Raw genomic sequence first — 13,505 nt, 5'->3', positions numbered from 1 at the left:
TAATTGTTTAGCAAAAATCTGATGAAAAAGTATACATCTGAAACGTACAAGATATACTGGGTTGGATTAAAGAAGAACTGGGATATCACAAATAATTGTAGTTCTTTTTGTGAAGCTTACTCCGTGTCCTATGACTAGTCTCTCAGAAACAGAAAGGGTTGTGTGCTCTTGGTAATTGGAAAGCCCAGGGAGCCAGTTAAAGACACAATGTTGGGTTCCTGTGTGTTCCTCTTACAGTCTTTGGATAGGTTTCTGCTGCTGAGACTTGAGCTCAGCCCTCCAGTCAGGCTGATTGTCTGGCAGGGCCTTTCCTCTGCAATGATGCCCTCCAGGTGAGGCGAGAGCCCTGCGCGTGTGTTTGCCTTACCTGGGTGGGACGTAAGGGGGACTCTGAGCTTCCGCCTGCACCGTCTCACCACTCATTCTCTCATCACCATTAGTGGGGAAGTCACAGAAGGCCGAAGAGATGATCTTCGGGATGACATCATGCACCTGTGTTGCAGTGATTCCCAGGATGCCTTTTACCCGGGGTCCAGGGAAAATCCTGCTTCTTCTTTCTTCTGTCTCACCCTCCCCTTATATACCATCTTACTTTATGCTTTCCTTTTATAGCATCTAACTCTTCTTCTAGCCTTCCAGGATGAAGAGAAGTTCAGATTTTCCAAGTGCTGTCAATCCTTTTTAAAGAAGGTGCTTGATAAAGACCCTGTTCTCATGCTATTGGCGAATTGCACCCTTCTGGGTAGGATAGCGAGCTCAGGATCCCTGGGAGTTGTTTCTCATCAGTTCTTCCCTCTGTAGGTCTGAAGGACACACCAACTCAGGAAGACTGGCTGGTGAGTGTACTTCCTGAAGGATCCAGGGTTGGTGTAGACCCACTGATCATTCCTACAGGTGAGTAAGCCGAGGCCCTGCCAGCTTGGGTGAGGACTGGGGTTCTAGATGCCTCCCCAGCCTCCTCGTTTGCTTGTGGGTGGTGGAACCTTTGGGGGCTCAGCATGACATGAGGTCACAGCGGAGGTCAGGGTGAGGAGAAGACTTAGCAGAGGGCCGCAGGATCGCCTGTCAGAAGGTGCCAGGCTCTCAGAGCCCTGCTGCCTGTAGAGGGTGTTGAGTTCACAGCAGGATCGCCTGTCAGAAGGTGCCAGGCTCTCAGAGCCCTGCTGCCTGTAGAGGGTGTTCAGTTCACAGCAGGATCGCCTGTCAGAAGGTGCCAGGCTCTCAGAGCCCTGCTGCCTGTAGAGGGTGTTCAGTTCACAGCAGGATCGCCTGTCAGAAGGTGCCAGGCTCTCAGAGCCCTGCTGCCTGTAGAGGGTGTTCAGTTCACAGCTAGACCACCAGTGTTTCTCCTCAGATTACTGGAAGAAGATGGCCAAGGTTCTGAGAAGTGCTGGCCACCACCTCATTCCTGTCAAGGACAACCTAGTGGACAAGATCTGGACAGACCGCCCCGAGCGTCCCTGCAAACCGCTCATCACACTGGGCCTGGATTACACAGGTCAGAACCACGGCTACGCCCTGCAGGCCCTGGCCATCGTCCCCTCCACCTGAATGCAAGTCCTCTGGAGCCAGATCATCGAGCCGATGGGAGGATTTGGCCCCGCTCGGGCACGTGGGGCATTGGGGCAGCAGGAGTTCAGTTTGTTTCCACTGTTGGCACCTGCTTGGGCATAGTTTAACTCTCGCAGAGCTCTTCTGGGCAAAACCATGGGTGCTGCTGAGATGGCTTTTTCTTTTTACCATTCAGTTCCTCACTGCCCCTCTCACGCATCTGATGTTGGACACAGAGCCTAGAGGTTTCTAGATTCCGTGTCCTTTTCTTCTGCCAGCACTTGTAGGTTTACCTTCCCAGGCCCCCTGCCCTTTGTCTGTCCTCTGCCGTAGAGGCTTTGGGGAGTGGGTGGGTTTCTTTGGCTTGTGTGATAGTGGTGAGTGAGGAGCAAGTTCTGTGAACAGTCTGTGGGAGATGAAAGTGTGGATTTATGGAAGAGTGAGGAGTGCAGAGGGAAAGGCCTGGAGGTGGGGCAGAGGGGAGTGAATCTTGCTGTAGAAACAGCAGAGGAGAGGTGGAGCGGGGATGTCTGGAATGCAGGCACATTGCCCAGAGGGGTCCTGGGAAGAAAGCATTACAATCCAGACTCTCAGCCAAGTTTTAAGCAGAATTCCCGAGCTGATCTTCACAGCAGCGTTTGGTTGTGGGGACGCCCCTAGCTTGCTTCCTTGTGACACTCTCACAGAGGGTATTGCAGACTAGGGAGGGGGATGGGTCCAGTGAGGGGCCCTGGGTCAGCTAAACATTGTCCATCAGCATGCTTTGGATTCTGTGAACTGAAGGAGAGGCTCTGACCTGTTCTTTACAGAGCAGGGAGAGCAGGTTTGGCTGGTGAGACTTCGGGTCAGCAGACACGTGAGTGCCTACCATGTGCAGGGCACTGCCAGGGACTGCGTGCATGAGACAGATGCCTGCCCTGTTCACAGGTGGCTGTACATGAGGTCCAAGTGCTGTCTCGTGTCAGGTGGTGGTGAGCTTCTCTGGGGCCCACAGGAGTAGCAGGGAGTGGCCGGCTGTGTCTGACAGTGCATGTGTGGTTTGGAAGTGGTAGTTGCACTGAAACAGGCTGTGGAGAATTCTAGATCTTAGCACTGAGAGGCAGGTCTTGAGGCTCTAGAAATGTAAGGTAGAGGGTGATATTTGCCTGACCTCTAAAGATTCGGTGAGTTCTCTCTGCTGGTTAGTGTCTTCTCAAAGCTCCCTGTGCTTCCTCTATGGCAGCAGTCTTTATACAGAAGTGTAACTAATTGCTGGTTTAATTATCTGTCTTCCCTTCCAGATTGTAAGCCCCATGAGGGCAGGGCTTGTGTGTAGCTCAGAGCTGTAACTGCAGTGACCAGCAAAGCATCTGCAGATATTGATGCCTGGGCAGGAGAGATGGTTCATAGACATTTGTTGGATGAACAAATGGATTAATTTTGTTGTGAGGCAGTCTGGGCTCTGGATAGTCAACTAGCTTAGACGGAGTCACTTCTCTTGTATGGGATTGGTATCCAGGCATTCTGTCTGCTCAGATAACATGCTCCCTGGATGTGGTGCTGGTTAAGAGTGTTTGGAATGGGCTCTTTCACTTGGCTCTCAACAGTCCCCGGGACCAGACCAGGGACTGGAGTGGCAAGTGTGTTTGTTTCTTGCAGGCATCTCCTGGAAGGACAAGGTTGCAGACCTTCGGTTGAAAATGGCTGAGAGGAACGTCGTGTGGTTTGTGGTCACTGCCCTGGATGAGATTGCGTGTGAGTGCTCTGGTTTCACTGTTGGGGTGTGTTACCCAGTCTCTCAGTTGGTTCTCTGGGAATCTGTGTGCTCACAGAATTCAGTTTTCTGCATGGTCAGAGAATAAGCAAAAGACCATCACCAGTGGGTATATGGCATGCCAGGTGGGATGGAGAAGGGATTATTTTGGATGGAGAATTACAGGGCGTTGGGGAGGAGATTGTGGTTGGTCTGGAGCAGTATTACAGCGAGGCGCTGATGCTGAATATGTGGTGGTGTCCCCCTCTGGCCAGTCTACTCATTACTGTGACACCTCCGAGCAGGGGCGCTTTCTCCGAACTTTTTGTGTCTGTTAACATTCGTTTGTCTCTATAGGTATGGAAGTGAGCTCATAGGAGATATTTTTTTCTTTATACTTCTCCTGTATTTCCCAGATTCTTCACAATGAGGATGTTCTAGAAATACTTCTACTTCGGAAAACTCAGGAGCTGAAAGTTTACCAAACCTTTTGGTGCAATAGCAGTTTTTTAATCTTTAGATCTTAGACTATCCTCATGGAATTGTTCAATGCGTTCTAGAACCTGAATGAATAAGGTTGAACCTTCTTTTTCTATTTTCTGACTGGATTTGACCCAAGGTACCTGAGAAGAGACACTGCTTTATCTTTTTATTTTCTCACTAGAGAAAGATGGCTTACCGCACAATCTCTAATGCCTAGCCCCCAAACTTTGTCACGTGTATCAGTGATTTATATCCCTAATTAACTTAATAACATCAACATCAGAGAAAATAACATATGAAGCTAATTTCTCCCCTTGATTATTTAAATATCCCCTGTTTTCATTGTGGAAAATCTGGGAAGTACAGAGCAAGTAGAAAAAAAAAAAAAAAAGTCACCTATAATCTTCTTGCACAAAATCAGTTAACATTTCTGTGCATATATAATTTTGTAACTTGATTTTTTCCACTCTATTTACTCTAAGCATATATAAACATAATTTTAAGTGAATATTAAATATCCCATCATGTGGTTATAGTGGAATTTACTTAACCATTCCTCTCAGGATGACCTTTGAGTTATTCCACATTTTCTCATGATTGTATTACAGGACTACCATCAAAGTCTTGGTGCATCGCAATCTGTGTCTTGGTTTCTGATAATTTTCTTTCAGCTTTTGGAGGTGGTGTTATGGGCTGGAGGGTGTGTGCATGCTAGGGCCTTTGACCTTATTGCCATGTACCTGCCAGAGAGGTTGCACAGCACGTATGAATACACCCCTCTTGCCACACTCTCACCGACCCCAGGTACTATCATTTAAAAAGAATGCTAGTTGGGTTTGATGGGTAAAACATGTTGCCTCCATGCTGTACTTGAAGAAGCCATGGTTTTCAAATAGAGGCAGTGCGTTTGATACCAGTGTCTTTTTTGCACTCTCATTGTCAGGAGAGCAAGTGTTAGGCTGCGGGAGGCCCTGGGATGAGAGCTGTGCTCAGCACCGGTCCCTCTAGTTTCTCCAGCACGCAGTGACCTCGCCAGGGCCCTGACACTGGCCATGCAGGTCCTCCACCCAGCCGTGGTTCCGGGTGGGCCGCCGGCTCGGGTTTCATTCATGGGCCCAGAGCCCCACTGACTCACTGCTTTTGTTCCTCTGCTGGGAAGCTCCGCCTCCCCGGGGCTCCTGACCCTTACACAGAGGGCCTCATCTGGCCTCCCTGGTGGGTGGGTCTCCGTTTTTCTACCCTCAGTCTCTTGCCTCAGAAGGGAGCGAGTGCTTGGCTCCCGCCCTTGTACTTGGGAGTGCCAGAGGTTTTTCTGCGGCAAGGCCAGGCCTGGCGGGTCACCGCTGGGTGGACCATTTCAACTCTTTGTCTGGAGGGCAATTCTCGGGTGTTCTGACTAATAACTCTTTCCGTTCCCTTCCCGGGGTGGTGATGTGGCAGCGAAAGACACAGTTCTGGTGCCCTCATTTGGTGGATATGTGCAACTGCAGCTCAGAGGCGAGACAGGGAAGGGAGGCTCCCGGCCTCTCTGAGAGGTCTACCCTGCCCTTCCCGGCCAGTGGAAGCGCTCCCTGCATCCTCCCAGCTGCCCCTTAACTCGCAGTCGGGCGGGTGACAGGAATTTTTTTTTTTTCCAGGGCTATTCAATCTCCGAGGATCAGACGTAGAGCACAATCCTGTATTTTTCTCCTATGCAATCTTAGGACTAGAGACGATCATGTGAGTGCTGGCCCCGCACCTGAAAGTCTTCCCCAGCTCCTTGGAGCCCCAGTCCACCACCCTGGCCCGGGCCCACTGGTCTCCGCCTGATGTGCGCCAGGGTCCTGCTTTTCTCCTGCCCTTTCCTGCCTCCCTTTCCCTTCTGCCTTCCTTAACAATACTTATTAATTTAGATCCTGCCTCTCTTATAATCCTGAAAATTATTGGTAGTGCTAGAAGATAAAAAAATAAGTGTCGAGGACATTAGAACAAAACCAGAGAGAGTAAGCTTAGTTCACAGAATTCCTGCTGCAGAGACTTGTTTAGGCAGCACATTGGACTCCTTGCAGCCAAGGCAGAGAGGGATATGGGCTTTGTTATACACAGTCCTGGGTCCACAATGCAAATAGACCTCACCATTCAGAAAGTCAGAAGTGATGCAGGAAACACCCCTGAGTCGTGCCTTGTTGAATTGTCTTTTAAACTGCTGCTTGCGGCCTTCCTGCCATTGCTCTTCTTGTTTGAGTGGCTTTCTGCATTCAGACATGTTTATTGAGTGCCTATTATGCGCTAGAGTCTCCACTAGGTGTTGGGATGAATGAGGCAGACAGGGTCCTGGGTTAGAGTTGGGGATTCCGATGCATAGTTGGCACTCACTTGTCAGTGGGGCAGGTATGGATGTTATTGGAGGGGCCTGACCTGATCAGAGGAGACAGTAATATTGAGACAGAGATTCAGGGTACTTGGGAGTTAGCTCGGTGAGGAGGGAATGAGGAGGAAGAGAAACAGGTGATCTAAGCTGGGGAGCAGCATTCTCAGAGACTGGGCAGGAGAGAGTGCAGTGCAGGTGAAGGACCCAGAGTGGTCCAGTGTGGTTGAAACCTGGAGCGGGAGACCGGCAGGTAGTCAGGGCCACATAAGCAAGGCCTTGTGAGTCAGGTTTAGGAGCTTGGGCTCTTGCCCTGAGGATGCTGTGAGTTTCCACAGGAAACCACATGGTCAGGCTTGTAAATCATAGAGAATTTATGACTGGAGTGAAATTATGGGGTGGATTATGATGATTGGAAAATAGGGTGGATAGGGAAGACTAGTGGCAGGGAGACCAGTTAGGAGGCCATGGCACTGATCCATGGGAGTTGGTAGTGGTTAACCCTAACCCTGACCTGGGCAGCAAGTGGGCAAGGCTACAGTGAAAGCAGGAGAGGTTTGAGGGGTGCTTAGGACGTAAGTTCAAAGATCTCCATGAAGGAGGGAAAGAGGGCCATCAAGGAGGACAGTGCCCAGGTCCTGGCTTGGGGGACAGGGTGGAAGGTAGCAGGCACGGGGCAGGGAGCACAGGTTTGGGAAGGGCATGGAGGGAAGAGAAGCTGCTCATTTGGGATGCTGGAAGGTGGAGCCTGTCTCTTGAGTGTGGGTCTGTGTTCTTGTCCTCTGATTCCTGCGCCCACCTTTCCTCTCACCTCTCCTCTGGCCCCTCTGCAGGCTCTTCATTGATGGTGACCGCATAGACGCCCCCATTGTGAAGGAACACCTACTGCTTGACTTGGGCCTGGAAGCCGAGTACAGAATCCAGGTGCTTCCGTACAAGTCCATCCTGAGCGAGCTCAAGATCCTGTGTGCCAGCCTTTCCCCAAGGGAGAAGGTGTGGGTCAGTGACAAGGCCAGCTATGCTGTGAGCGAGGCCATCCCCAAGGTTGGTAGCCCCAGAGCCGATCAAAACCTGCCACTCTGGCTACCAAGCCCTTCCAAGTCCTGGCATCGTGCGGCTTCTCTCTGAAGCAGAGAGAGGTTGGTTGTTCAGGCAGGTTCCCAGGACTGGGTGTCATATCAGAGGTGTCATCCCTGCAATGAGCCCTTTGGGCTCTTGGAACCCAGTGAGTCCCGTGTTTTCCAAGATGTGGCATGAGAGATGATTTTAGGTGGTGTACATTCATACTTAGGTTTATTTAAATGTATCTATTTTTAAAGCATTTTAACATTTAAAGAATGGACCAGTGGTTACCAATGTGGAGAGGGAAAGGAGGTGGGGCAAGATTGGGGTACCAGATTCAGAGGTACAGACTGCTATGTATAAAAAAAGAAGCTACAAGGATATATTATATAGCACAGGGAATTTAACCAATATTTATAATAACTTTAAATGGAGTTTAACCTTTAAAAATTGTGAATCACTCTATTATACATCTAAGACATATAATATATTGTGTAGGAGAAGGCAATGGCACCCCACTCCAGTACTCTTGCCTGGAAAATCCCATGGGCAGAGGAGCCTGGTAGGCAGCAGTCCATGGGGTCTCGAAGAGTCAGACAGGACTGAGCCACTTCACTTTCACTTTTCACTTTCATGCATTGGAGAAGGAAATGGCAACCCACTCCAGTGTTCTTGCCTGGAGAATCCCAGGGACAGGGGAGCCTGGTGGCTGCCGTCCGTGGGGTCGCACAGAGTTGGACACGACTAAAGTGACTTAGCAGCAGCAGCAGCAGCAGCAGCAGCAGCATACTTCAATTAAAAAAAGCATTTTAGTGTGTAGTTGAAAAAACACAATTAGCATATGAGACCATGTATTATAAAAATTATTTCTTAAGAGAGAGTTGATTTCAATAGACTGTTGATTCAAAGATCATCTAAAGAAGAGTCTTAAGTAAATAAGGGTCCAGTGAGTAGGCAACCCAGGTAAGCCCTGTGCAGATGGTGTGAGAGTGTCTGAAGTTTGGGAAACACTACTCTGTATCTGTCCCCCACCATATTTTATAGTTAAGGAGACCTGAGGCCCAGGGATTTATCAAAGGTCAAGTGATAGTGATAGTGATGCCCTTGACCGAACCCCTGCTGGGTGGTGCTAAGCAGCTGACATGTACCCCCTCATTTTCACTGAGGCCTGGGGCAGGAGTCCATGCCGCCTTAGTTGAGACTTTTTGATTGTCCTACTCTGGGCCTCTGGCTGCCAAGTGGCCTTTGGCAAAGCCAGCAATATCCTGTCTCCTTCACTAAGCAGGGGCCATGCTGGGAGGAGTCCAGGCCTGGCCTTCTAGCCCGGTTTTCCCATTGCACCCCTGTCACTATCACGCTGTGTGATGGAGTTCCTCAGAGCTTTGCTTCCGCTGGGGTCATGCCTGCCTTTGTTTCACGAGGGGCAGGTATGCAAGAGAGAGAGAACAAGCAGTGTGGAGAGAGGGAAGCTCCGTGCAGGCGCAAGGTGATACAAAATTACTCCCTGCTCCCTGTAACACAGGGCTGGATTCTGACTTGTTCTCAGTTGGGAAGGCTCTTCCCCAGCCCTTTAAGACCTGACTTTAATGGTAGCTGATGCCTGAGCATGAGGTGGGAAGGAACAGGAGCCCCCCCCCACCTCATGGGTCACATGCATCCCCAGACAGTGGGAAAGGCCTCCTTTGTGCAGCCAGGAAGGGGTTATTTCGGTCAAGCTTTGATCTGTTCATGAACCCTGACCATGACCACGGAGGTTTGAAAAGCAGCATCTTGCTGCTGGCTGGCAGCCAGCTGTCTCAGAGAGCTGAGGGGGTGAGGGGAAAGACGAGAAATAGCTTGTTTGATGTACTTTATCTTTTTGGATGAGCTCAAGCCCCTTTCTCCAGCCCAGAGTCACCACCCAAAAAGGGCAGGTCTTTGGGCCCCAGGCGACAGCAGGGAGGGTCTGAGTGGGAGCTCTCTGCGATCTGTCTAAAGTGAGGAGTCCTGGCTGGAGGGGTGATCTTGGTCTGGGGTGCGTGAGTCCCACAGTACCGCCTCCCGCCCCAGGATCATCGCTGCTGTATGCCTTACACCCCCATCTGCATCGCCAAAGCTGTGAAGAATTCTGCTGAATCAGAAGGCATGAGGCGAGCTCACGTGAGTAAAGCAGCCTGTGCAGAAGAGGGGTGTGTGCTGGTCAGAAGGCCCGACTCCCTTACCTGCTTTGTGGCTTTGACCATGGTGCAGGTGGGAATGTCTCTGAGCCTTCCAGAGTTAATGAGAGAATGAAATAAATACTGGAGGGGTCATGGGAATCACTTGCATGGAAAGCCCTGACTGCTGGTGGTGTGTGGTCCTCTGCGTTAGGGCTGGGCCTTGGATCTGCCCATCTGATTTTCAGTCACAACTTTAAAAAATGTCTCTCTTATTTGCACAGATTAAAGATGCCGTTGCTTTATGTGAACTCTTTAACTGGCTGGAAAAAGAGGTTGGTTCTTAGTTTTTGTTTAACACGTGGACATAGATTATTCAGAAATTATCTACATGTGATTCTAACTGTGACTCTGGTTGACCATGAGGTCTAAGATCTTGATCTAATTTTAGTACTCTCTTTTAAGAGTTCTTTGTGGAAATTTGTTGTGTGTGTTTTTAAAAACTGTAGAAAATAGTAACAAAGATGAAAAAAGAAATTCCTTAATAGAATGGATCCTTTCTGGGTTAAGAAATTGTCTTGTAATGAAGTGGACTTTCATTATAAGGAAAAATGACTACAGGCAAGCTGCTTGTATCAAGAGAAAAAATGTCTTTGTGTATATTCTGAACTTTAAGCCATAAAGCTTTTTATATTAAATTGATTCTTGGTCATTAGTTTCTTGCCTTTTCACTCCTTGTAGCTGATAGGGACGTGATTTCTTTGTGCTCTTACTAAACGGTATCGTATTCCCTTTAAATACTTTATGAGCAACTCTTTGAAAGTAGCTTACATTGGGAGAAGAAAATACTTTGATTCCCACAAGTTTTTCCCGTCTGGCAATTGTTCATCTGTGTATGTCATTTTTTTTTTTTTTTTTCAGCGTGGGTCATTTTCACGTGTCTCTCACTGTATCGCTATCACTCTGTATTCTGTTTTATTCACTTAGTATCATAGTGTGAGCATTTCCCATTTTCTTTGAGATTTTAAATAAATAATCAAAATGGAGACTGTGTTTAGTGGCTAGGCTGCTTTATTTACCCATTCCTCCTATTTTCAAATGTTAAGAGTGTTTTTTGAATTTTTTTTTTTTTTGTAATTACCAAGCACCTTGTAATAATATCTTTGCATTTATCTTTATTTAGGATCTTTTTCTTAGGATATTGTAGGTGGGAATGCTTTTGAAGTTTTAAATTTAGGTGTATTAAATTTGGGGAAGTTTTAGGATATAAAACTGAGGGAAACAGTTGGGGAAAAATTCAATGGATAGAAGTCCTTTTACTTTTACATAGCTTTGGTTAAGAGCCTTTGGGAATTCCCTCCTTGTTGAAGATGAGACATACGCTGTGTCTTGTAGGTTGGACAGTTGGAATGTGGAGATTGAGGAAAAAGTAAGCTTTTAATGTACTCCCTATAACAGAGGAGCCTAGCAGCCTAAGTCTGTGGGGTCGCAAAGAGTCAGACACGACCGAGTGACTAACACTTTTCATAGTATGTGGGAGACCCGTGAATTTATCACGCCCCAGTCATTTATAAGCAACTTTCTCGTAGGTGCCCAAAGGTGGTGTGACAGAGATCTCAGCTGCCAACAAAGCTGAGGAATTCCGCAGGTAAGGATCACTGTGGGGGCCCTGTGAGTCTTGTGCTCCTGTCCTTGGCACATTCAGGGAAGCTGGGCGAGGCCCTGATTCCTGGCACAGTAAGAACCTTTAGGCCGCTCTGCTCTGTGTGTGTCTTTCTGTTCCAGGCAGCAGGCCGACTTTGTGGACCTGAGCTTCCCAACCATTTCCAGTACGGGACCCAATGGCGCCATCATTCACTACGCGTAAGGCATGCGGAGGAGCACGCTGCCTGGCTTTGCTGCTGCTTCTGCACAGGAGCCTGAGCAGGGGAGAGATATTGTTTTATCAAAGGCCCCTGCGCCCACCTCCATGTGTCTGTTGAGATTGTTCTTCTGTGTGAAATAAGATCTTTGAGGTCTTCTTGTCTCTCAGTCCGAAGCCTCTGCCTTTTGGGAGCGACTCTCTGGCACCGATGTTGCCCATCGACATTGTCCATGATGTAGTCAAATGGGTCATCCCTCTTTCCTTCTGAGACTGCAGTGTCTGTTGTCATAATCCCCGAATCTTAACAGTTAGAAGTTTTAGTGTTTTTCTTTTCTGACAGTGGCAGCCTTCTTGACACACTAGTCCAAACATCTTGTGAGCTCCATGACCTCCATACCAAACAAACTTACCATTAGGTTGTGGAGCACCCTGTTGTGTTTAAGGAGATAATCTGTACCGTCTCTTTCCTCCCCAGCCTTTGGGGATTTATTTGTACCACATGAGCCTGTGGACCCACAGAGCCAAGCTTCCTTCCACTGTGAGACCAGGAGGGCAATGATGAATTTGGGAGAGCTAGACCCACCTGTGGAGGTGGTGGGAAATGGATCTAGGCTTCTTGCATGGGCTCCAGCTTCAGCTTCGCCTGGCTCACATGGTTTTGCCTCGTGTGGGGTATCTTGAGTTCTTTGCTTCCCATCTGTGACGTGCATCGTGATGGAGCACTCTGGCTGTCTCACTGTGCTGTACTTGGGCACAAGTCCCCCCTCCACCCTTTTTACTAATCGCTTTTAGAGTTTTTAGTCTTGGGACAAATTTTGAAGCTGCTGTGTGGGAGTTAGTCACGGGTGTGGCTGTACGGTTCTCTCATATTAATGCTTCTGTTCCAACATTAAACTATCAAAAGTACTTGAGTTCTTGTCTTATATTTAGCACAGGTGATGAATTTCCTGGCTGGATATGACCCTAGAACTTAAAAAAAAAATTTCAGTCCAAGAGGGGAGGATCTCACTTTCCCTTTGTGTTTTTTCATTGTGGCTGTTGGAAGCCTGTTGAGAAGCAGGGTGCTGGGCCCATATCTGGTGGCCTTTTCTAGTCATTGGGATCGAGAGCCTACTGGCCCCCTTACTGCCTGCAAATGAAGGAGAACCTCTGTGAGACCCTCTCTGCACTGCAGGGCAGAGACTTGGAATGCTCATGTCCCATCTAGCTTTTCCCAGTGAAGTGTATTGTCTGGAAGGAGATATGGAGGAATCAAACTACTTTAAAAAATACCTCACATTCATTTGAAAATAGTGCTCTAGTATAACAGCATCATGATCTACTCCTTCCCCCAGCAAAAGTCCCTTTAGTTTTTCTCCCAAAGTGAGACACTCGCCTTCTGCCCCTCTGGTGGTCTAGGAAGCAAGTGGGGAGGCTCCTGGTGGGGTTAGGTCTGAGGGAGAGAAGTGCAGGCTTGAGGCAGGGGACTGAACCATCCTCCCCCGCCCCCACCTTGCCAAATAAAGACAAATGACTCCAGACTGCTCTCTTCACATTTTCCAGCTTGGTCCTCTTGCTTCTGTTGATTATTTTTGTAGTTTTTACAGTTATCTCATGAACACTTATTTTGTTCTAGTCTCAAATGGAGGTAGATATAAAGAAATATGTTATTCCTCCTTCTCTTGAGCTCCTTATCTAGTTGGGGAGATAGGTTGACTAGTCTTGAGTAGATGGTTAATATTACTTGCAGTAATTAACCATTGGGGAAACTTGGGTTTGATATAATTTCAGGCTTACATAAGTTGTTGGACTAGTACAAAGAACTCTCGTATCCCCTCCTCCCGGCTTCAGGAAGCATTTACATTTGTGGAATAATTACTTTGTAATTAATTTTCTTAGGCCGGTCCCTGAGACGAATAGGACCTTGTCTCTGGATGAGGTGTACCTCATTGACTCGGGTGCTCAATACAAGTAAGTGAATCGGGGCGACTGGAGAGCCTGACTCCACTAAGTCAGGGCAGTTGAGTAGGTGGACAGGCCAGGCTCCAGCCGAGATTTCTCAGCGGGTCATCTCATTCTGCGCCGGTCACTGATGGAATTGTTCCCATGTCTTGTCCTTTTCCTCACCCCTTGTTGAAATAGCCCAGTTGTGATTCTGTTCCCACAAAAGACTGTTTGTTAGAAATGTTTAGTCCTTGGCTGGAAGCTGTTAAATACTAAATAAATAACTGAAAGTAAGCTTTCAGAACCACTGGGAAGTCTTCTGCCTCAGCCCATAAACCACCTGCCAGCTCCCCAACTTGCAGTGACCTCAGGGCCTTGGGGAGTGAGGGCTTAGTTTTGAAAGGATGA

General features: G+C 48.2%; 1 protein-coding gene across 12 annotated transcripts in view; it reads left to right on the top strand.

The window, feature by feature from the left end:
• Window positions 1–13,505, top strand: part of XPNPEP1 (X-prolyl aminopeptidase 1) — a 51,912-nt gene that overhangs the window by 27,202 nt on the left and 11,205 nt on the right. For 6 of the 12 annotated variants that reach the window (XR_015155366.1, XR_015155364.1, XM_086377846.1 and 3 more), the window contains 10 exons: window positions 802–894; window positions 1,355–1,498; window positions 3,190–3,285; window positions 5,404–5,485; window positions 6,947–7,157; window positions 9,225–9,314; window positions 9,595–9,645; window positions 10,900–10,958; window positions 11,096–11,173; window positions 13,053–13,124. Coding sequence is in view for 8 of the 12 variants with exons in the window: in XM_086377846.1 (XP_086233972.1) it covers window positions 802–894; window positions 1,355–1,498; window positions 3,190–3,285; window positions 5,404–5,485; window positions 6,947–7,157; window positions 9,225–9,314; window positions 9,595–9,645; window positions 10,900–10,958; window positions 11,096–11,173; window positions 13,053–13,124 (976 nt within the window). In the remaining 4 variants the exon portion in view is untranslated. Of the gene's footprint in view, window positions 1–801; window positions 1,073–1,279; window positions 1,499–3,189; window positions 3,286–5,403; window positions 5,486–6,946; window positions 7,158–9,224; window positions 9,315–9,594; window positions 9,646–10,899; window positions 10,959–11,095; window positions 11,174–13,052; window positions 13,125–13,505 lie in introns of those variants that run through there. The other 6 variants (XR_015155367.1, XR_015155365.1, XM_086377850.1 and 3 more) reach the window with 2 other exon arrangements.

The sequence above is a fragment of the Bos grunniens genome, chromosome 26 (assembly GCF_055505025.1).
Source record: "Bos grunniens cultivar Pamir isolate PY7600 chromosome 26, Bosgru_T2T1.0, whole genome shotgun sequence".
Taxonomy (NCBI): domain Eukaryota; kingdom Metazoa; phylum Chordata; class Mammalia; order Artiodactyla; family Bovidae; genus Bos; species Bos grunniens.
Note: the sequence above shows the minus strand (reverse complement) of the source record. Positions and strands in the feature narration are given on the sequence as shown.